Consider the following 24572-nt stretch of genomic DNA (forward strand, 5'->3'; position numbering starts at 1 on the left):
AGGGTCCTTGATTTTTTTTTTTTTGTCTTAAACCCATTTGGCAGTCTGGTGAAGGCTTTGCACCTTTTAGAATATTGTTTTGGGGTGAGGCATCTGGGTGGCTCACTGGATTGAGAGTCAGGCCTAAAGATGGGAGGTCCTAGGTTCAAATCTGGCTTCAGACACTTCCCAGCTGTGTGACCCTGGGCAAGTCACTTGACCCCCATTGCCCAGCCCTTTCCACTCTTCTGCCTTGGAACCAATAAACAATATTGACTCCAAGACGGAAGGTAAGCATTTAAAAAAAAAAAAGTGTTGTTTTGGGTTTGATTTTAACTGAAGGCTTTTAACTGTTCAGTTAAGTTAGTGAAAATAAAGATGTAAATTTTTTTTCCATCCAAGTTTACAGGTCCTCTGAAATCTATTGAGGTTAAGAACTTATGGTTCCAATGACCTCTATTCCATGTTCTATGATTCTAAGGCAAAGAATAATTAGAAACATAGTGCCCTCATGATATAAAGGCTAAGACATAGGTCAATAATCCCAAATGTAGACTCAGATCAGATTTTTGAGGGCTACCAGATATCACTCAAATCAAAGACATGCCCATGGCCTTCTTGCCAGCTGCTAAGAGAACAAAGAATGCAATTTCTGAGTGAATTAGTAACTCGTGTCTCCCTTCAGAAACAAACTCCCCCCTTTTTTAATAAAATCCTTACTTTCTGTCTTAGAACCGATACTAAGTATTGGTTCCAAAGCAGAAGCGCGATAAGGACTAGGCAAATGAGGTTAAGTGACTTGTCCAGCATCACATAGCTAGGAAGTGTCTGAGACCAAATCTGAATCCAGGTCCTCCTGTCTTTAGCTCTGACTCTTTATCTACTGAGCCACCTTACTGCCCCCAATCCCCTCTTCTACCAAAAAGACCTCACACAGGCCCACATAGTTCCAGGATGAGAGTTTAAGAAAAAATTTTTTAATTATTTTTTATTTGACTCCAGTCAACACACTCCACCTACCATACAAAAGATAAAAGCTGCAAATCAGTCAGAGGCAGTTCATGGATAGGTAAACAAACAAAATCAAGTGAAATTATACCTTTATGAGATCAGAGCAGAAGACAAAGAGAGAAGGAATCAAGCACAAGGTTACATTCATAGATTGGGTGTGAGTGACAATGGAGTGTTGGAGGAATGGAGATTAGGAGAAGACCATTTCTATCTAGAAAGCACATTGCCCTCTTGGGGGACCAGTTCTTTATTGTCTATAGAGGCACATTTAGTACCAAAGGGAGCTATGAATGACTGGAATGATCAGGATTTATATCTTCTAGAAGTTTGGGGCAAGATGGTTTAGAGAAGGAGCGAGCAAACAATAAAATCTAGCAGGAAGGCAAATGTGTATATTTTATAAAATTTCATTCCAATCTTTTTATTCCCCTTAAAATTTGACTCGGGACCCTGCCCCAAAAAGCCAATTCTTGAGACTTTAAGAAGCCTAAAACATCCAAAACCCAACTTTTTGGGGGACAACCCAACTTTTCTGCCCCATTAAGGCAATTTTTAAAAAGTTCTACTCAAGTTCAATGCTGTATGTAATCACTATGAGTAAAGTGAGTCTGCAGGGCTAAGATAGAAACTCTTGAAAACGAGGATAGTTTAGAGAAATGTTAACATAACTTATCTATAGTGGCCAACTGTGTTAGAATACCAAATACGGCTCTCTAAACTTAGACTACATTGATAGAGTATTTGTTTTGCTCCCTAGCTAAATAAAAAGTTCTGGGAGATACATCTGTGAGAAAACAGGGTAAGGGGAAACGTCATCTACCCATCACTATTCTGCCCCAACCCCAGTACCTGACCAATCATAATGAAAGTGCTAGTTTGGATATAGTGCTAAGGGATGAGACACACACATATAGAGCAAGGACTGGGGCACAAAGGCTCTAGGTTTGGGAGTAATGGTTTCCTGGGAGGAAATCAACTGTCAGATACTGGGAAAGGAGCTCCTAGATGTTGAAAATGCTGCCCTCACAGCACTGGCTTCTAGAGCAATTCAAGACACCAGAAGGCTTTGGTCAGCTCTTTCCCAAGAGCACTGCCAGGAGTCTTTGGTGGTGGAGATGGAATATCATCCCAGTCTTTAGAAGGGGGAAACGATGGCCAAATAAGTCTCCTGAAATAGTGTTTTTGAATTCTTCAGAGCAGTTTAGTTGGCAGGTAAAGGAGAAGTGGCTGATTTTTTGTGCTGGTTAGACTCTACCCACTGGCCAACAATAAAAATATCACCTAAACAACAGGCCTCCCTGCCCATGCTTGGCAGACATTCATCTAGCCTCAGCACAGAGTGGCAGCATCAAGGATAATGGGCTGGCTTTAGTAGCAAGGAGGAACTGGAACACTTGGGCCAGAGCAATGAGTCCAAGTGGGTTTGTACATTTTGTAAGGAAATAAAACTCTGCAGATCATGGTCCATCGTCATCAGCTCAGGAATCATTCTAAGCAACATTAAATATGTAAGTGATCTTTCCAGGTAGAGGCTAGGAGGCAATAGATGCTCAACTCAACACTTACACAATATAAATAAAGGTTTAAAAAAAGATGGTCCTCAGGGCTGCTTCCTTCTTGCTGGAAGGAGAGGATTAGGAAGGGGCATTGATACATATTTGGCAAACTCTAAATGACCTTCTTTGCTCTGGTCAGCAGACTGGAGATTTGTGGTATAATAGAAACTGTTGTATCTAGAATCGGAAAATCTAAGTGGAAGTCTCGGCTCTCCCAATGACTAGTTGTGTGACTGAGCCAAGGTTCTTCACTTCCCTTGTTTCCTTGTTTGTTTCCTTAGCTATAAAGTGAAAGAGCTGGACTCAATGTTCTCATCTCTTTCCCACTCTTAACTTTCTGGAATCCTCCTCATCTCACTCCATTCTCTTCTCCCAGGTTCCCAGTACTTAGCTTTTGTCATCTACTTGGCCATTTGTGTTCCCACTCTACTGAGATATCCAAGCTATTCTTAAGCTCTTCACTGTAGATGAAATAGGAAAGGTGCCCATAGGCCAGAGGAAGAAAAACCAGCCAGTCAGATTTCTGACATTCATTTCCACTAGGAATCGTGGCCCTCACTCCTTTGGCTACCCCTTCCCTTTTGTGGACATCCTCCCCTGATATTCCCTTATCACAGACCAGCCCTGGCCCAAATTTCACAGGTGCCTCTGTACTAAGCTCCCAGCACTCTTATACTCTCTCTCTCCCTCTCTCATCCTTGGCAGTAGCAAAGAGTACCCTTTAATCCCATGGCCCCACATCCCTACTGAAAATGAGGTTCTTGACTCAACAAACCTACCCTAGGTCTCAAAGGCTCACAGCCAGTGATTCCATATCAGATGGTGTCTCTGGAGCAATCCTAAGGGCCTGCTAAATGTTAAGAGTTCCACCCCTATTCCCCTACCCCTCCCACTAGGTCTTTTCCTTTCTTTTCCTTGTTACATGTGACTCTCCTTCCTGTTCTTGCCCCTCAATCTACTTCATAGTCTTCCTTCCTCCATCATCACACCCTACAGCACATTCCAAGCACTGGATCTTCTCAGATTTGACTAATGACCCAACCAGCCTGAAGGGGACAGGACAAAGAAGCTTCACATTCTCAGCCTTCCAAGAAATTCACTAGTCCCTCCCCTCACCAAAGCACATCATCCCAGCTGCACTTCTAAGCCCACCTAGTGAGACACAGACATCTGTGCTGACCTGACTGCCAGTCTCACAAAAAGGCATTGCCAGCTGATTCCCCAGGAGAAAGAAGCCAAGGTAAGACATGTTAGCTTCCTGACCATGGCAAGGAAACTGCTACTGTATGACATATATGGACAAAAAGGAGTCGAGGAGGAGAAGGGCATCATGAATTGGTCCTTCTGAGCTGAGATCTGGGGCCTAGAATTCCAACCTAAAGGAAAAGAAGAAGCAATCGACTGGTCCAAGATACTGGCAGATTCCTGCATGGAGGGTAAGCAGATGGATCCTGAGGTCAGTGAAGGCAGGGGCTAGGCTGAGCCAATGCCACTCATGTAATTCAGAAGAGAGCAAGCCCCCATTGCCATAGGTGAGAATAACAGAGGAGAGGAGTCAGCCCTCCTCAGGATAGCATGGGGGTTAATGAAGTTCCTCCAGGGGTCCGTTTTCATGGGGCAACATCCCGTTCATCTCACGGATAGGTTCTGTTCCCAGGTAACCTAGTAGGATCTCACTGCGTCTGCGGGACAGCTGAAGGATGTCCTCTGAGAGTGACTGCACTGTGGTATAGCGCACATTGTCCAAGTCAAACATGTCCTTCAGGTAGTACAGAATCTGATGCTGGGGATGGAAGGAAAGAAGCTGGGTTTGAATTCTTCTAGGCTCCCCACATTTGACTCCCACCAACAGAGACCCACTTCTCCAACAATAACAATATATTTATTTAATATTTTGAAGGATTGCAAAATATTTATCCTGCAATAACCCAGTAAAGCAGGAACTACAGGTATTATCATCCCTATTTTACAATGAGGAAACTAGGCTCTAGGAGGTTTGGGGACTGCACACAACCACATAACTGGCAGAGATCTGAGGTAGCCTTTGGAACAGTCTCCCTGCTCCAGGCACAGCACTCTCCATGCTAGGCCGCACCTCTTTTTGGTAAAGTTGGCCACCTTGCTGTCCTGGCACCCTATCATGCTCATTCCTGTCCCTGGGCTACTGCTAATGTCCCCTAGTCTGGTCAGAATACTAGTGGTCATCCTGCCTTTGCTGTCTATTACTAATCTGACACTGGGCCATTCCTTCATTTCTTGGGCTTTCAGTTTCTTCATCTACAAAATGTGGGAATTGGACAGATTGTTTCTAAAATGTCTTTCTAACTATAAAATATCTGATTCCTCCTGGCTCTGTTTGTCCTATCCTACCCAGCCTTCAAGGCCTAGCTCAAGTCCCATTTCTTCCATGAAACCTTCCCTGAATTCCAGCCTACAGTGATCTCTCCCACTTCTGTCTGTTTGTCCCACCCAGTTTAGCCCTTGATCGTATTTCATTTCATATGGTTTGCTAATGTTTTAGGTCAATTAGGGTATAAGCTCCGAAGAGGCAGGGGCTATATCAAGTTTCTTTTGCACCCCTTGCAAAGTTTAGCACAATGCTAGATGTGTGAGAAGGTTTTCATCAAATATTAATTATTTCTCTATTCCTTAAGCTAGAGTGGAAGAGTAAGGGAGAAAGATCCTATCTCCAACTTTTAGAGCTACAGGGAGCCTCTCTATTGGCACAATAAACCCTGAAAGCAGCAAAGCAATCAAGACACATTACTTTGGAAAGAGGGGCAAAAGATCAGCACATTTCCTCCTTGGAAGCTTTCTGAGGCAGCTGAGCTACCATCCCACCATCAGCCCTGCTTACCTGGTCCATCTGGGTTATGGAAGTATCACCAAAGGAAAAAGAAAATTTGATTTCTTGATGGGGAACCCTTGACAGACTGGGGGGGGGAGGGAGAAGGAAATGAAGTCCAGAGCCCTCTCATCTACTGATAATCTGCAATAAGGCCAAAGCTCCCTATGCAACAGAAAGAAACCAGTAAACTTATCTTACCTTGAAAAAAGTGCAGACTTCAGCCAGCTGTGGCTTGGGCCCTAAGAAGCCAAAGGCAAGAACTGGGCTAACATGCTCCGATACGGAGTAGAAATGAGAGATGAAGCCATCAGGCACCTACAGTTAGAGAAGGGAGCCTACATCAGCTGGGCTACTCAGAGCACCAATCAGAAGGGTATTCAGTGCTCTGGGGCCAGCTCCTTCCTGGTTCCAAACAAATAAGAACACCATCTAAGAACCAAGTGCATAGCCCATAAGGGTTAAGGTGGTACTGCTTTCTTTGGAAAAGGAAGCAATGACCCATGAATTATCATATATTATGTATCCACCCCACCCCCAACCTCTTTGAGTTTAGTATCCCCCAGTAGAATGCAAGCTCCTAAAGAACAGGGATCACTTTGTTTTGTCTGCATTGCTAGCACTTGATACAAAGGGAATGGCCTCAATGTTCACACATCACCACTTACACCCAAATAGAGAGCCTTTACTCACATCTGGAATGCCCCAATTCACTCATCCAAATGCTAATCATCCTTCAAGGCCCAGCTCAAGCCTTATTCCTAAAGCTTCCCTGACTACTCCTGCCCTCAATAATCTCCCCTTTCTCTCAGCTCCTACAGCATTTACTGTTTACACTACACACATGATTACATACTGCCCTCTACTGCTCTTGAATTATCATGTATATCTGTGTCATCTCTATTAGACTGTAAACATCTTGAAGGCAAAGACTAGTTCTCCTATTTCTCTTACAGAGGCACTCATCACAATTAATATTTGTGCACAGATGCATGTTTGTAGTCTAATTTGAGTGTCCTGGGAAGAAAGGGAATTTCTGGGCCAATGGGCCCCACTGGACCTTACTCACCATTAGGAGCCTCCTCTTGGCTTTCAGGACCGACCAGCAAGCAGTGGCCAGAGCCTGGACAAGAGAAACATGGTCACACCTCAGTCCATCCCACCCTACCCCACCCCTACCAAGAAATCGACTACCTCTGCTAGCACCACTGACCTAAAAGCTGGAAAGGACCTCAGAAGCCATGCAGAATTCAATCTCCTCTTTTTACAGAAAAGAACATTAAATAACAGGCCCACAATCACACAAGTAGTAGAACCTCTGAGCCCATGCCAGGACCCTTTCTATTATACCAAACTTTCTCCTTAATAAGTCAAAGGCTCAGGAGTTTTATGAGCTCACCTTCAGCTCTCTCGATTTCCTCTAGCCAGCTAGCTTTTCACCCTCTCCCTGTCTTCTTCCTTTCCCATGCCCCAAGTCCTTATCTATTACTTCTAACTAGCACCACTCCAGAACTCCAGCTATGATGAAGGAATTAGTAAAGGACATGTTCTAAGCCTCTAGGATCCAAATAGCAGGTTCAGTCTGAAGAAGTGGAGAAGCTAGCTGAGACTAGAAGAAAGAGAAAGAAGAATTTAGATAAGGGCTGGAGGGAAACCTACCGTTTCCTTGAAGCTATCAGAGAGCCAGCGATTGCGCAGGACAGCAAGCACAGAGGAGGGGGGGTTCTCTAGGTCCTCAAAGGCATCCATGAGGATGAAGTCCAGCACGATGTCAAAGAAACTCATGCATACCACCTGGCAGGAAGGAGCCAGGCAATGAGGGGGCTGGGACTGCCTAAGGACCCTCTTGGTCCTTTCTCCCCTGGAGAAAGTGACATTTCAGTTCAGGAGAGTTAATAGAAATAATATTATAGATTTAAGGGAGCTCAGAGTTCACTGAGCCCAAACTCCCTCATTTTACAGATGGAGAAACTGAGGCTAGTTAATGGGAGAACCAGAACCAGAACCAGTTCTCCTAACTCCTGGTACAGCATCACACTACTTTTCATAAAGGGATCCTTCCTGCCAGCACTGGTCAGCTTCAGTGGCAGGGCTACTTTGTTTTTAAAAAGTCAAGATGATCTTCTATAAGTGTCATCTGATTTCTCCTGACTGATACTTTTTTTTTTTTAAACCCTTACCTTCCGTCTTGGAGTCAATACTGTGTATTGGTTCCAAGGCAGAAGAGTGGTAAGGGCCAGGCAATGGGGGTCAAGTGACTTGCCCAGGGTCACACAGCTAGGAAGTGTCTGAGGCCAGATTTGAACCTAGAACCTCCTGTCTCTAGGCCTGGTTATCAATTCACTGAGCTACCCAAATGCCCCCTGACTGATTCATTTTTTTTTTAAACCCTTGTACTTCGGTGTATTGTCTCATAGGTGGAAGAGTGGTAAGGGTGGGCAATGGGGGTCAAGTGACCTGCCCAGGGTCACACAGCTGGGAAGTGGCTGAGGCCGGGTTTGAACCTAGGACCTCCCGTCTCTAGGTCTGACTCTCACTCCACTGAGCTACCCAGCTTGCCCCTGATTCATTTTTTAAAAACCTTTGCCTTCTGTCTTAGCCATCAGTTCTAAGACAGAAGAACAGCAAGAGCTAGGCAATTAAGGTTAAGTGACTAGTCCACTACCACATAGCTAAGAAGTGTTTGAGGTCAGATTTGAACCCAGATCTTCCCTGGCTCTCTATCTACTGTGCTACCTAGCTGCCTCTTGATACAGACCTGGGACTATAAATATGTGGTTCTTTCTACAAACTACCACAGTTCCTACAGTATATACTTTTCTGGGGACAAGCCCTGAAAGAGTTGTCCACCCTGCCCTGGGCCCCTGCCAATGTGGAATGGTAAGAGGATACTTGAAAGAGCTCTCGAGAAAGGCCCCACCCCTACCTCTCAGGGTTACTGAGAGGTAACCTAACTATAATCCTATGATCCTACAAGTCACTGAGCCCAGCCCTAAGGGCTTGCCAACAAGCCATCAGCTTCATGTTTAGGACCCTGAATGGTGAAGGAATCCCAGGCATGCTGTGCCCCAATTTCTGGAGGCTCTTAGTGGTTGGGGCCATGGGAGCCTAGTCTCAGGAAATCCTTAGTTTCCATTCCTATAGCCAGAGACCTCATACTGGACCTTGGGGACAGAGACAGGTCTCCCTCTCTTCCCCTGCCATCTTATCTAATCCCACCCATTTTGGAGGCTTCTTCATCCCCTGGCAGCAGTGGGGGCTACAGGGAGCTCCTGAACGATGAAAGAAATACAGTATTACCCAACAGTCTCCTTCCCCACTAAATGTGACAAAGCCAACAATCCTCTAGGGCTTTGTCACAAGGTCACGAAAGTATCCCAGCATCTGGGGTTAACTCACCCCCCGCCCTTCCAGCTCCAGCTGTGTAGTGGGCCAGGTCTCTGGTCTCAGGGCATAACTCAACATCTCCTCATAGCTTTCCAAGAAGCCCTTTGGGTTCTAGAAAGGGAAAATGAGCATGAGTTCATCTAGATACCAGAAAAGACTTCTGGGTCCTCCCCTAGAGGAAAGAAGTAGCAAAAGGCAAATCCCTGGGTGGCATTTCCTAGAAGTAGACACAAGCAACCTCTTAGGAAAGAGCAATGAGAATAGAAGGAGCAGCAAGAGCCATGAGGACACAATAAGGCTATTAGTGGCATAGCTAGGACTAGGATTCAGGCTTTGTGACTCCCAGGAAAATACAGAAGAGTCAAGAATCTCAAAAGAGGCCTAAAAATGGGGGGGAGGGGAATGATAGCCAAGATGTTCAGAGCCCACTCAAATTCCCCTGCCCACCTACCACCCACCCACCGCCATATCAGTGTTCTACCTTTTCAGCTTTGGTCATCAGGCCTGTCACCATTTGTTTCCCAACCTCCCCAAAGAACAGCTGGTTACTTTCATCTTGCAGAAGTCCCTGAGGAGGGAAGAGTGGAATGATTCAATGGAGTGACATTATCCAAGAACTCCTAAGGCATTCTCCACTTCCTGCTCTACCCTAAGGTCAACTCAGTGACTGATGACTCTGCCTGGAACTGCCACATCAAAGAAAAGGTCATCGACACTGCTGCCCTCCAGCCTAGGTTATCTTTACACCGGCAGCCAGGCCCCCACCCCCTCCTCCATGTTTGGTCTTCCCCAAGAGAACATAAGCTTCTTACAAGGAGGGAGCATCTTTTCTTGTTGATATCCCCCAAACGAAGAGCAGCAGCATTGGTCTATAAACAGGGTATTCATTAAGTACTTCCTATCCAGGCATCTATTTGAACTATATACCAGGTGCTAGGTTCCTGGATCCATATGCTCCAAGAAATAGGCTCCCAGTAGAGAAATAAGCAAGTGGAAGGAAAAACCTGGGACCAAAGGAAATCCTGTAGGCTGCAAAGTTACCTATGCAATGTGACCCTATGCAGTGTGATAGGGGAAAAAGCACCTCATCCTGTCCCCCCACCTCAATGCCCATTTTCTAAGCCCCTAGGCCTCTACCTACCTGGAAGGCCTGCCGAACACAGTGCAATTTAGCCAAGAAGTCTTGATCACTGTAGCAACCCAAAAGTTCTGTCCTAGAGAAGAAAACAAATAATGTTAGGAGCCTTGGGGATTCTAGTGGGATTTTGATCATGGACAGCTTCCCCTCTGAAGTTTGGCTTCCTCAACTAAAAAGGAAAGCAAACAAGGAGGGGAACAAGCTCAAGATATCTGAGATTTCTTCCAGGATGTAGCAGTCCAGGCATGTATGAACCTTAGTTATATTTTAGGGGTACTCAAAAACCATGATTATGAGCTATGTGCTCAATTTTACCAGGCTAATCACCTTGTGTGATTGTGACCCACCCTGGGGCTACACTCTAGAAGACTGACCAGATATGTCAGTATCTATGTTTTACCAACAACAATCTATCAACATATCAGCAATCAGACAAACTCATATGCCTTAGGCCATATGTACTCCTGATTTGGGGCTTTAGCTACGTAGGTTGTTTTAGGATTGGGCAGTGTGCATCTTGTGATGATTACCTAACTTGTCAGACCATCTTTGTCCCTTCCCCACTTCCTTTTTGTAACCTCAAAAAATGAATATGCCTGAAAAGGAAAAAGCTCTTCACCACCAGAGCTCTATTCTACCTAGAGCCTACTCGCTGTCAGTACTATGCCTTTGCAGCAATTCTCTTATCTTTCTTTATTGTGTCCCCTCTCTCTCTCTTACCACCATCAGAGGAGGACACATGCTGGAGCCCAGGTTGTTGAGTCCTTAATCTCTGAGTCTTTCTTCCTTTATTGTTTTCCCTCTCTTCTTCCCTCATCACCCATTCTCTCTGTCTTCAACCTCCCTTCTGAGTGTTCACCCACAAATATATAATTTGTTGTGGCTACTGAACCCCAACACAGGGCAATGACCACAATTCTGATTCAACAAGGATAGGGCATCTACTTGGCCGTCTTTGTTCAATGGATGGACTGAAAAGAGGTATGAATTACTTGAGACTGGTCTAAATATAGGCTGCCCTAACCTAGGCTTCACCTCTAAAATGAGACCTCTTTAAAAGAAGAAAAAAAAAATAAGTGCAGGGAGAGGAACTAGACCTATGATTTCATTGGTATAATGAAAACTTGGTATAAAAGGAAACTTCTTCCAATGCAGGTCAGAGACCTCCCTGATCTACAGACTTCTAGAGGTGCCTAGAGGCCAAGTGACTTGTCAGGGTCATGAAGATTGAAATTTTAATCCAAGCCTTCCTTTCCTCTCTATCCACTAAGCCCATGTTGGTGAATCTATGGCATGCCAGAGGGGACTGCTCTCCTCCCTCTCTCCACTGCACCTGAGGACATTTCTCACATGATCTGACCCTCTGCCCAGCAGCCCAATGGGAGCGTTTCCTCCCTCCCATATCTGGGGTAAGGGGGGGGGGGCGCCTCAAATGCAACATGAGGACTGCCTTTTGGGCACTTTGTCTCTAAAAGTTTTGCCATCACTGCACTAAACCAAGTTGCCTGAAAAATCATTACTTAAAATTATAGTATTTTAAAATACTTTTTAAAAGCCCATTACCTTCCATCTTATAATCAATACTAAGAATTGGCTCCAAGGCAGAATAGTAAGGGCTAGGCAATGGGGATTAAGTGACTTGCCCAGGGTCACAACAGCTAGGAAGTGTCTGAGGTCAGATCTGAACCCAGGACCTCTCATCTCTAGGTCTGGCTCTTAATCCACTGAGTCACCTAGTTGCCCCCATCTCAAGGCTTTGACCAAATGTGGTATAATTGCTAAGCCAATGTCAGTGATATTTGAAAGATTGCGGAAAAGGGATATGGCATCGCAGACCTAGAGAAGGGCAAATATTGTCCTGATTTTTAAAAAATGAAAGAAAACAATCAGGAAATTCTAGATGAATCTTCAGTGTAATAGTTGGTGACCATCTGGAGAGGGAAGAGATGAATACAAAGAACCAACCTGGCTTCAGCAGTAACAGACAATTCTCAGTGGATTGGGATCCATTCCCAATCTTTCTTCTTTCCCCTGTAGCCTTTGCTTGGCTACTAAGCTAGTGGATAAGAAGAATGTTTATTGTAGGTATATTTTACTTAACTAGCAAAAGCCCTCTGTCCAGTGCCTCCTGCTATTCTTAAGACACCTAGACTAGGTGGGGAAGTAAGGACTACATAGTAACAAAGTTAGAAGGGTTTGGAAGTGGTCCAATTGCTAAATGCAAAGTAGTCATTTTCAAGTATGTGAAGGACTATCATGTGGAAAAGGGTTTAGATTTGTTTTTTTGAGTCCCAAAGTACAGGATCAGGAACAACAGATAGAAGTTGCCAAATGAGGCCAATTTAGGCTTGATATCAAGAACAACTTGCCCATAGTTGTACAGAAGTGCTGTCTCAGGAGGTCATGAGTTATCCCCCCATTAGAATTCTTTGAGCAAAAAGTAGAAGGCTACTTGTGTGGTATATTGTAGAATTCATTCCTTTCAGGTCCAAGTTGGGCTAGATGTCCATCAAGGCCCCTTCCAGCTCTAAAAGTGGTTCTGGGCCAGAAGGCCTCCTGGCTGCTTAGGGAAGGGCTGGCTTGAGCTTGTACCCTCAGTGGCCATGTCAGTAGACCTCAGGATTATATTCACTTGAAAAGGTATTGGAGAACTCAGTAGAGGTGTGGAGAAAAAATGTATTAAAAGGAGCAGCTGGATGGGAGAACCAGGCCTGGAGATGGGAGGTCTTGGATTAAAATCTGGCCTCAGATATTTCCTGTGTGACCCTGGGCAAGTCATTTAACCCCAACTGCCCAGTCCTTATTGCTCTTCTGCCTTGGAACTAATATACAGTACTGATTTTAAGACAGAAGGGAAGGGTTTTAAAAATAAAATAAAACAAAATACCTTGAGAAGTACTTCTCAAGTGAGTCAGGGACCTTGAACTCATCAAAGACAACTCCTGGTTGCTCCAGAGCCCCACTGATAGCCTGTCACCCAAGAATCTGTCTAGTAAAGTTCTGAGAGGTTTATCCTTAAATTGGCTGCCCAGGTAATGAATTTTTTAGCCAAGGAAACTCTCAAAGGTCATCTACTAAGTTAGTGATGGTGAACCTTTTTAGAGCTGGAGTGCCTGCCTAGCCCTCCCCAAGACCCTGTGCCTTGCTCCTCCCCCAACCAAGTGCTGGGGGGTGTCCTGCCTCCCCTTACTCCACATAGGGGAAGGAGAAAGCGCTCCAACTGGACTGTTGGGCAGAGGGGCGGGTAAAGTGAGGAATGTCCTCAGCAAATACAGAGGGGGAAAGGGAGTGGCCCAAGCACTCTGCTCCCCTCCAGCTTTTCCCCACTGTGGGCTACCCACCTTATCCTCGGTGGGTTCCCATGGGACTGCTGGGCAGAGGGATGGGGCCCCTCTGCCTTTCTAGTAACAAACTCTGGACAAGGAGGAGCAGGGCGGCAGCTACATGCCCACAGAGAATGTTCTGCCTGCCATCTTTGGCACCCATGCCATAGGTTCGCTATCACTGTACTAAGTCAGAACGATTGTGACCTGCATTGACTAAAAGATCATCCATATCATATTGATTTTTTTAAAATGTATTTGGGGGCAGCTGGGTAGCTCAGTGGAGTGAGAGTCAGGCCTAGAGACAGCAGGTCCTAGGTTCAAACCCGGCCTCAGACACTTCCTAGCTGTGTGACCCTGGGCAAGTCACTTGACCCCCATTGCCCACCCTTACCACTCTTCCACCTATGAGACAATACACCGAAGTACAAGGGTTTAAAAAAAAATGTATTTGTGGTGAATATTTTAAAAACTTTTTAAATTCAAATTTGTTTTATTTAATTATGGTGCTACCAAAAAATAATGACATTTGGCCTCAGACACTTCCTAGTTATGTGACCCCTGGCAAGTCACTTATCCCCAATTGCTAACCCTTACCACTCTTCTGCCTTGGAACCAATACACTGTATTGATTCTAAGACAGAAGGTAAGGGTTTAAAAAAAAAAAAAAAAGGAAGAAAGAATGTAATGGACTCATGCAACACCTTATGAGAGCCTCTGCCTCAAGCCTCCAGAAAGACTATTTTTGTCCCATCCACTGGCAAGAATTCTTAATTAAAAAAAAAAAAAAGGTTTTACCTAGCATATATTTTCACAATTCTTTTCCCAAATTAAAACCTTCCATACATACTCAGTTCATCATCACTTAGTTTTTATGGATTCAACTAAATCAGATTTTTCCCCTTCTCTTTTGTTCTTTTCTTTCTCTCCTTTTTTCTCACCATATGCTTTAAAAAAAACAAAACAAACAACAAAAAAACCCCTTACCTTCTTTCTTAGAATCAATACAAAGTATCAGTTCCAAGGCAGAAGAGCAATTGGGGCAAGGCACTTGGGGTTAAGTGGCTTGCCCAGAGTCACACAGCTAGAAAAAAATCTACGGCCAGATTTGACCAAATGTTTTTTCATCAGTCTTGTTAGCTTCATAGACTCCACACCTTGACCCTTTCAGTCAATCCATTCCAGTCTATTATTTCAATTGATCAGAGGGGTAGTATAGTACCTGGGAAAACCACTTAATTTTTCTTACCCTCAGTTTCTAGTTTATAAAATGAGGGAGGAGTTTGACTAGATGATAGATCTAAGTATACTCTGAATCCTATGACCCTGTGAAATTGGAGAGGCAGAAGCAGAATGATACAGTGGATAGAGTAAGAGGCTTGTAGTCAAGAAGACCTGAGTTTGAATCCCAAATCTGATACTTCCTATATGACCATGGGCAAGTTCCTTAGCCTCTGAGGCTCAGTTTCCTTATCTGTAAAATGAGTGCCTAACCTCACAAGGTTGTTGGTCAGTTGTTAGGCTCAAATGGAATAATGCATGTAAAGTGTTCAGTCTTCTAGTCACTCTGATGTTTGTGAGACTATTAGGCTCCTGGAGGGCAAAGATGGCTCCAAACTTCCTTTTGCTAATGTCTAGTAGCATACCATCAACCCTGAAGGTACTGAAGACAAATGCTTGAACTAAATTCCCAAACCTAAACTCTAAAGAGTGAGGGGCCAGAGGGGCAGTGAGGTGGCTTGGTAGATAGAGTCAGGCCTAGAGATGAGAAGATCTGGGTACAAATCTGTACAGACACATCCCAGATCTGTGATCTTGGACAAGTCAACTAACCTCAATTACCTAGCCTTTATCACTCTTCCACCTGGGAATCAATACTTAGTATTGGTTCTAAGACAGAAAGTAAAGGTTTTTTTTTTAATTAAATTAATTTAAAAATTAAAAAAAAAGTGAGGGGATAGGCTTTTTAGGCCCCTCACCTTAGTGTCCGACAGAGAACTTTTCCTTCTTTCACCAGTTGCAAGGCTTCCTCATATGCTGCAGCTGGCCTGGAGAGTTGGAAAGGGAGATCCCCTATCTGTAGAGAGTCAAACAGCTTCAGGAAATAGAAAGATAAAGGAGAAAAATTCAGGATTAATAAGGCCCTGCCAAAAGTAATTATTTACACCTATTATATGACTAGACCTAAGCTAAGTAGGGTGAGAAATACAAAAGACCCCTGCTCAGGTGACTGGTCTTACATTTGTTATAAGTTGTTTTCTTTTTAAAATAAAACCAGTTATTCTTGTTAACATAAATCTATATATATAAACAATTAGAGAAAGGAATCACTTAATCTACCCTATCAATATGTCAAGTGAGCACTTATCTGCCAATTCCCAAGCTCTTTCCCATAGTAGAAGGTGCACAAGCCTGAGAGTCAGGAGGTATAAGCTGATTCACTGTATGATCACTTCCCTGTCTGGGCCTCAGTTTCCTCATCTATAAAATAATGGAGCTAGATATACCAGAAGATGCCCCAGTCACCATTCTCAGCCCAGTTCCAATTGAAAAGGATCAGCAGTGGGAAAAGATACCCCCAGCCCATCCCCTGTTCCTCCTCTCCTGGGCAATGCCCTCAAGTTACCTCTGCAGCTGAGAAGAAAGAGTCCTCTGAGGAAAGACTGTCCTCATCATCTTCCTGAAGCCTCAGTGAACCTTCTGTGAGAGGCAGCATGAGAGTCCTCTCTAGGGAGAAGAGTGAGAGATGAAAGCAGCCAAAGCTTCTTGGAACTTGGATTTTTTTCTTGATGATTACTTAAAGAACCACTATAATATACATATTTTATCTTGTCTTAATTTCATACAAGTTTCCTAGGACAATGGATGGGGGAGAGGAGGCAGTTGTATTTCTGTCTGTGTGTTCTTGCCTTGTACAGAGTAGTTGTTTAATAAATACAACAATGCAAATATAATGTATGTAAAATAGTTTATAACATTTAAGGCTCTCTATAAAAGTAGGCTACTATCACTCACTCCATTAGATCAAGAAGATAATATAATTCAGCACAGGCTCCAGTGCCAAACAGTCTGGCTGCCAAAGAACAAGGAGAAGAAAGAAAGAAAAGGAAAGAAAGAGAGAGGAAAAAAGGGAGGGAAGGAAAGAGCAAGGAGGGAAGGAAAGGAGGGAGGGAAGAGGAAAGGGAAGAATGGAAGGAGGGAGGAAGAGGGAGAGAGAAAGGAAGGGAGGGAGGGAGGGAGGAAGGGAGGAAGGAAAGAAAGAAGGAAGGAAGGAAGGACAGATGGAAGGAAGGAAGGAAATGGCCACAATACTTCCAACAACAGATCTCTTTAGCCCTATAAAGGTGCTCGGTATGTTCGTATAAGCCTCCAGGTAAGAGAGTAGAAAGATGAGTGTAATAAAAAGATCACTTGGTTCAAGATTTTCAATGGTTTAAAGAATAAGAGTTAGCTTCTAGTTCTGGTTCTCTTATTAGCTACCTGTGGAACTTCTACCCCTGTAAAATGAGCATCTTAGCTTAACTTCTTAAAGTTCCTTCCAGTACTGACATTTTTTGCTACTTCCTAAAAGGACAGTTTGGAGATTAGAGAGGAAGAATGATTATGAGGGTGATATGCCTGGAGGTTGGAGTTGGAAAAGATCAAGGACACAAAGTCTATTCACAAATCATCAAACTTTGCCCAACTACCCTTTATCCAAAGACCTCTGCTCCAGCTCACCTAGATCCAAGAGCATACTATCTGATGGGAATGTAGAGCCAAACTCCTCCTGCAGGTGGTATGCCCGATGTAGAAGGGATTCTAGCTTCTCAGCAAACTCCTTTTTCTGGGACTCTGGCTTTAAATGAAAACAGCCCAACATTAACTTCTTCTCCACCAGGCTCCCAGAGCCAGGGTCCAATGGACAGGAAGGCCCTCTTAAGTTTCCTCACCCACCTAAAGCTCCAGAAATACCAAAGGGAAGCTAGAGGAAGCAAAATCTCAAGATGTCCAGGGCTTTTGACAATAGACTTTAAGGATTTGGGGAGGGGTGATTTTCACTACTGAATTCAGATAGCCCATTTGAAACAAGCCTCCTTGGCATGTTGCATCAAGGGGAACCTATCTAAAAATTCAGTCTAATGCTTCCTCTGTAGAAATAGCTCATCTGTCTTACAGTCAGGAATGGGTTAATCATAAAGCTCTTGGTTGCAGCCAGAGCTTCTCAGATTTAAGCCAAGTAATTTGACAACCTTTCTAGTTCAAAGTGGAATTTAGAAGAAATAAGAAGAGTTCACTAGATCTCACTGGAACTTCTATAAGTTATAGCCATAGAGGGGTTGCAGAGGCTGGGCAATCCTGGCCACAGTTTTCTGTATCCATAAATGACCAGGATATATAGATTACTGGCCTCATAATGGATATTGTCTGGGAAAAGGGGAAAGAAATGGGAGACAACAAACAAGCCTCTAATAAATATAGAACACCTACAGTACAGCTGCTTAAAGCAAAGTATTTCAAACTGATTTGCAGAGGAATAGAATTCTGTAGAAGTTTGCTAGTTTGCTAGAAGTGTTTCGGAGAAATCACTTAATTTTTCATATTTGAAATTCCTAAATTTAATACCTTTCTTTCCTTGTCTCCCAATTACACTCTTACTCTCTTTTTGTTCTAAACCTTTGCTTTCCATCTTAGAATCAATACTAAGTATCGGTTCTAAGGCAGAAGAGCAGTAAGGGCTAGGCCAGTGATGGGCAAACTACTGCCCAAGGGCCAGATGGGGCCCCCTGAAATGTTCTATCGGCCAGGCCACCCGCATTATTCCTAATATGACAAATACAATGAGTAGGATACAATACAATGAAACTTCAAAAGAGTTGCCTGAGAAACAGACTGACAGATGAGTATTTCCTTTCCTTTGGCCCCCTCTTTAAAAAGTTTGCCCATCACTGGGCTAGGCAATTGGGGTTAAGTGACCTGCCCAGGGTCACACAGCTTGGAAGTGTCAGAGGCCATATTTGAACACAGGACCTTATGCTTCTAGGTGGGAATCTAAATCTACTCAGTCACTTGGCTACCCCTTACACTCTTACTCTTAATGCAAATCTTATAACATTGCATTTACTCCCCAATATTATGAAGAGTAATACTGGAAAGTAAACAGCAACACTCTGACTTGTACAAAGTTCTACAAATTTCTCCATTATAAAAATAAAGATTCTGGGGCTTTAAAAACTCCCAGCTTAGGACATCATGCTGATGAGGCCAAGGTCATGAATTCTCTCTCACAGGGATCAGATATTTTGTTCTGTTCCACAGACACAGACTGACCCCAAAGCAGCTGCCTCACAGATGTGTCCTTGACCACAAAGTAGACCCATAAAAGAACACAGATGGACAAGCACCAAGTCAGTTGTAGTCCAGAAGTAGAAAAATAAAGTACAAACACAGAGGCTACCGAGTCAGTCACATCTTCATCACACACAAAATCATGTCTACCTGCTGCCGCTCAAGATTTGAGAGAGAGAAAATGCCTTTCCTAGACCTATCCCCTGTCCCCATCACCACAGGACCCCCTCCCTGAGGGGGAAAAACAAGCACCTACCTCTGAGAGTACCTCAGAGATGGTCTCTGGACTCTTGAGATTGTCCCAGGGTGTAGGAGTGCTGGTACTGTCTCTCCTCTGTCCGATACTCAAGGCCTGCTCCCACTTCTGCAATGCTTCTTCAAACAGCTCCATTCCTTCTGGAACAGGTTGGAGAAGTAGTTAGTTTACGCTCCACCTACAGACCAAGTGAACTGAAGAAAACTCTACCCACTTCTACAATTCCATCAAGGGGCAAGGTGAATTGTCCCCCACTTTGGTCTTCAACAAGCTGATCTCCATCTTAGGGATGATAAATCTGGATTCATGTTTCCAAAAGACAACATTATAGATGGTCTCTGGCTTTGCATCTAATATGTTCCTTGAAACTACATTTTTAGGTAGAACATAATCTTAAAAATAATTTTTTATTAATAATTATTTCAGTCCCTCCTTCTCCTCCACAAATATGTATATGTAGATTATGTCTTTCCTGTTTCCATTTTTCATTTCATTCTCTGGAGGTGACATTCACAAGTTATTCTTCAAGTATTAGCTCTATAGCTGCATATAATGTTCTCTTGATTCTACTCATTTCACTGTTCATTATTCCATGTAGTTTTTTCCAAGTTTTTTTTTAATTAGCCTGCTTATCATTTCTTATGGCAAAGTAGTATTTCCTCACAATCATATACCACAACTTGTTTAGCCATTCCCCAATTGATAGGCATTGCTTCAATTTCCAGTTCTTTGTCACCACAAAAAGAAAGCTGCTCTAAACTGTTTTGGAACATAGAGATTCTTTTCCTTTTTCCCTCATCTCCCTGGAACAGATCCAGAAATGATATTGTTGGGTCTAAGGGTATACACAGTTTTATAACTCTCTGTTTACAATTCCAAATTGCTCTCCAAAATGGTTGGCTCAGTACACAGTTCCACCAACAGTATATTAATTAGTTTTGATAATTACTGCTTTTTAATACAATTTACAATCTGGTACTGCTAGACCATTCCTTTCTTTTTTTTAATTTAATTTATTTATTTAGAGTCCTTTACTTTTTTTATTAATTCTCTTAATATTCTTGATCTTTTGTTCTTCCATATGAATTGTTATTTTTTCTAGCTCAATAAAATAATTTTTTGGTAATTTGATTGAGATGGCATTGAGTAAATAGGTTAATTTAGGTAGGATTTCATTTTAATTATATTAGCTATGCCCATCCATGAACAATTACTATTTCTTCAATTATTTAGATCTGATTTTTTTGTGTAAAAAAATAGTTTATAATTATGTTTGTGTAGTTCCTGGGTTTGTTTTGGCAGGTTTACTCCCAGGAATTTTATTCTATCTGTGATTATTTTAAATGGAATATCTTTTTCTACCTCTTCCTATGGGATTTTGTTAGTAATATAGAAAAATGCTAATGATTTATGTGAGTTTATTTTATATCCTACTACTTTGCCAAAATTATTGACAGTTTCAACGAACTTTTTAGCTGAATTTTCCACATATACTATCATATAGTCTGCAAACAGATGAAACTTTTTAACAAACTGTTTTAGTATAGAAATGCTAGCTAGCTATAGCAATAAAAGAAGGAAAAGAAATCCAAGGATTCAGAATGGGCAAAGAGGTGAAACCATTTCTGTTACAGATAACATAATGGTATATGTGGAAAATTCTAGAGATTAAAAATCAATTTCTAAGTATATAGCCATTGATGCCTTATTCCCTTCTATACTGACACTGAAAGAAAATATAGGATGAAAGTTACGGATTCAGGTCTGCATACTAAGTTACTGAATGATCACAGCAACAAAAAGTGAAGCACTACTAGGGAAAGGAGAGCCTATTGGTTTGGAGATTGACTTCAATTCTCTTTCCAAAAAGGGAATGAGAAAGTCTCCAAGTCAAAGGGAAGTAGCACCAAAAAAATCACCAAACCCAAGTAAGGGAGAGGAGCTATCAACTACAGGATATAGCAGGACCTCAAAAGATGGGAGGTGGAGAAGAGCCTGGTGAAGACTGGGTAGGAAAGCTTGCCCCATACCTTGAATGTAGAGATTCTCTGCATTTGCATCACCAGCAGCCCCCGACTCTTCAGTTACTCTAGGATCCCAGGGCCCAGATGATGCAGCTGTTGGGCTAGAGGAGTTCACTGCCACCATCTGGTCTCCAAGAAGGGGAAGAAAACCCAAAAATAGAACATTCAGTCTAAAGGTATAAAACCCTCTAGACTTTTTAAAGTAAGGAACTGACCCAGAACCATGACTTCCACAACAAGAAGAGATTTACCTTTACTGTCCCCAACAAGTACTTGGGTCCAAAGCATAGTAGTGTTTTTGTTTTATGACATTTTCGACTGTTGTAGAACAAATGCCAGTGCATTTTAAAAGCTTCCAAACAAGGAATTAGTGCCATCCAACATATACACAACTAGCTCATGGCTCATCTTCAATATAACCTGGCTCACCAGAACACAACTTCCTCTCACCTGATTTCCAAATGCTATTAGAGAAATAAAAAAGGCACTCTACCTGGTGCTGGTAAATTCTTCATTCTGGCATTTAAGGTCCTCTAAAATCTGGCCCAACACTACTTATCCATGGACACTGCTACTGTCATGCTGGTCTTTGCTATCTGTTTTTTGTTTATGCTTTTTCCTCCAAATAGTTTAGCCTTCTCTTCTCCTCTCTCAACAGCTCCATTCAACAATCCCTTAGAGATCTAGCTCAAGTCTCAAGTGCTTTACAAAATCTTCCCTACCAGTCACAGCCCACCCTGTTCTCTGTAATTCTGAATTTTAACTATGCTGACAGAATCCAGTTTAACATTTGTCTTCTCTCTACTTTCCCTATCTAGATAGTACACTATAAGGAATTTTCCCTGTCCTTCTAGTCTTAGACTAGCATGAGTCTAAACAAATATATTTGTTTTAATAAAAATGCCAGAGATTGTCAGTATTGTTTAGCTACCATCTATGGTCAGCCTGACTCAGTCCAAAGCCAAGGCAAGTACCCTACACCAAATCCCAATCTAAAATGCCTGTGTACTCTTGAAATGTAGTTAGGATATTCAGGACAGGTCCTCACCGAGGCCAGACTGTGAGAAGAGCCCGAGTGTTTGCTGGGTTCGATAGAGGAAATGCCACTCAGGGTATCATTGCTCTTGCTGCTGGGACTCTGGACCCTTCGGCTGGAATAACCTGTGTAACACAAAAGGGCAAGGAATAGGGCAGGGAAAGCTGACACCAGAAACTAAAATTCTTCCTCTTCTCCCTATCTTCCTCACTACCTCTAACCCTTTCTATCTTCCTTATCCATTGGTCAAGCCATGCTACTTCTCTGCTCCAAAACCTTCAATGTATCCCTACTGCCTACTAAGTTTAAACTCCTGTGCCTGACATTTGAGCCCCTACAATTTACCTTACTAGTAGTCTATTATTGTAGTACTATATGCTCTAACCAAACAGGATTACTCACTGTCCCCTTAACTATAACTGTACTTTCTCATCCTGTGCCTTTGCTCATGTTGCTCCCTATACCTGGAAGGTTTCTCTTTCCCTTACCTTTTCAATGTCCCCTACTCATCCCTTAAAGTCCAACTCAAGGGCTAACTTTCTCCATAAAACCTCCTCTTCAATTATAAGACTGCATATGAGAGATATGTGTATCTAAAAGAGGGATTATAAGTTCCATGAGGGCAGGAACCTTGTTGTTTTTTTTAATAACTTATTGAGAGAGAGGAGTATGGGTGTGCATAGGCTATAGGCCTAGGATAAACCTAGTCCTGAAAAACAGCTGCTCTCTCCACCCAGTGCTTTATTTTTAACCAGGTCTTTCTGTTATCTCCAGGCAGCCTGGATATCTGGAAACGCAGTAATGGCATTTCTTATAGGCCCCGCCTCAACCCAGCTGGACATTTCCAACACAGACCACAGCCCTTCTTGGAGTGCCAAGGTGCCCATGCTTCCAACATCCAGAACCTACCCTTCTTCACCGATGGAACTTTTCTAGCCATGAAGATGGGGATAGGAACAGTTCCAGGCTTCCCACTTCCTTTCTCAGGGCCAATCTGTTTCTTCCGTCGACGACGACGCTTCAGTTGATGGGCAGCCAAAGCCAAGGCCACTGTTCCCAGCGCTGTAGCAAAGAGTACCTTCCGCAGGCCTGGAGATAGTCGTAGCTGAGAAAATGCCGACTGCCCCCAGAAGTAGGGAGGAAAGAGATCAGTGAATAAATTCTCACCAAAACTACAGCTCCCCAGGAAGGGATCTGAGCTACCAGAGGAATTATCTCCAGTTCTACTACTAAGTGGCATTCGCCTCTAGGGAGGAACTTAACCTCCATGGAAGTGAAAACTATTCAAATTAGACTTAGGCTGAAGGTTCTTATAAATGTTAATTAATGCAAGAAGAAGAATTTGGGAAGTTTAAATGATACTAGAAGGGATCTCATTCAAAGGGTCCAGTTGGAATATTTTCAACTTTAGTAGGTAATACTAAAAAATACACCAATTCACATTTGGCAAGCAATGCACACTTTTTATAGGCCTTTCATAAGTCATCTGATCCTCACTATACTGTAATATAGTTGGCAGGGCAAGTTTTATTCCCATTTAATTAATGGGGAAACTGAGGCTTAAAATGACCTTCTCCAAGTCACACAGATACTTAGTAGAGAAGCTAAAAATTTTATCTGAGTTTCTCATGTCTTTTTTTTTTAATCCTTACCTTCAGTCTTGAAATCAATATTGTATATTAGTTCCAAGGCAAAAGCATGGTAAAGGCTAGGCAATGGGGGATAAGTGACTTGCCCAGGGTCACACAGCAAGAAGGTGTCTGAGGCCACATTTGAACCCAGGACCAACCCCAATCCCCCAACTCTAGGCCTGGCTCTCACTCCACTGAGTTACCTAGCTTTGGGTCTCTCAAATCTTAATCTATTGTTCTTTCCACTGAATTGTTGGGAAGGAGTTATCGAGAGTTAGTACTGAGGTGGCAAAGTGGATGGAGTGCTAGACTTAAAAGTCAGAAAACCCAGAATTGGTATCCTGCCTCAGATACTTACTAGCTGTGTGGCCCTGGGAAAATCACTTCACGACTCCATGCCTCAGTATTCCTTATCTGTAAAATGAAAGGGTCTAAGGTCCCTTTTCTCCCAATTCTTTATGATCCTATTTGCTGTAACCAGGTTAAGATGGAGTCAGAGGAGAAGAAAATGCCTCTCATCATCAGTGACTACTACTCAGGGAATACTGACGGCTAAACATTGTAATAAACAAACAAAAAAAAAACACAGAAATCCTGTTTCTCACCTGTCCAAAGGTTGTGTAGAGAAACACAGGTATCTCTGCCACCGTCATGGCCAAAGCTTGGATCACGGACATGCCTTCGGTTCTTCGGAAAGCCATCCCGGGTTAGAGCTGCAGCTGTGAGAACCCCAAAGCGGGAACCCAAAGTCCCACGATGGGAATGGCTTGGAGAAATGTTTCAACTCGCTGCCCATGGGGCCACAGTCACATTCTCATTCCTAAAGGGAGACTCCAATGCCAAAGTCCCTTTGGAGCACTACAAGAACAACTAAGAGTCAGTGAAAACTTCGAAAATCTCATCTATTCTATAGTCAAGAAAAGTCACTCTACAAATGAAGTAGAATTTTCCTTTTTGGGGCCAAACATTAAATAGCCTTGGCACCAATGCCACAAGCACAGGGGCTACATGTACAGTACTTTGTGCCAAGGAGAAAACTAAGGAAGCAATTCCCCTAG

The 24572-nt window shown here is 43.0% G+C and overlaps 1 protein-coding gene across 1 annotated transcript; it reads right to left on the reverse strand.

Annotated features, from left to right (window-relative positions):
- Positions 1 to 934: 934 nt before the first annotated feature.
- On the reverse strand, positions 935 to 24247 carry MIGA2 (mitoguardin 2). Its single transcript, XM_044664004.1, has 15 exons — positions 24120 to 24247; positions 22793 to 23003; positions 21896 to 22008; positions 20854 to 20971; positions 18824 to 18960; positions 16960 to 17077; positions 15866 to 15966; positions 15219 to 15334; positions 9920 to 9992; positions 9260 to 9346; positions 8791 to 8889; positions 7051 to 7185; positions 6461 to 6514; positions 5593 to 5709; positions 935 to 4329 (listed from the first exon to the last, which is right to left on the reverse strand). The coding sequence occupies exons 1-15, from the start codon at positions 24213 to 24215 to the stop codon at positions 4129 to 4131; spliced, it is 1776 nt and encodes a 591-aa protein (XP_044519939.1). The 5' UTR covers positions 24216 to 24247; the 3' UTR covers positions 935 to 4128.
- Positions 24248 to 24572: the final 325 nt, after the last annotated feature.

This window comes from Gracilinanus agilis, chromosome 2 (genome assembly GCF_016433145.1).
Source record: "Gracilinanus agilis isolate LMUSP501 chromosome 2, AgileGrace, whole genome shotgun sequence".
Classification (NCBI taxonomy): domain Eukaryota; kingdom Metazoa; phylum Chordata; class Mammalia; order Didelphimorphia; family Didelphidae; genus Gracilinanus; species Gracilinanus agilis.

Bases quoted from the DNA above. Each gene is read 5' to 3' on its own strand.
- MIGA2 (XM_044664004.1), bottom strand. From the start codon at position 24,215: ATGGCTTTCCGAAGAACCGAAGGCATGTCCGTGATCCAAGCTTTGGCC. The intron at 7,186-8,790 runs GTGAGTTAACCC...CCTTCCTGCCAG, and splicing joins TGGAGCTGGAAGGGCGGGGG to GTGGTATGCATGAGTTTCTT. The intron at 4,330-5,592 runs GTAAGATAAGTT...TTCCATCCCCAG, and splicing joins AAGTCTGCACTTTTTTCAAG to CATCAGATTCTGTACTACCT.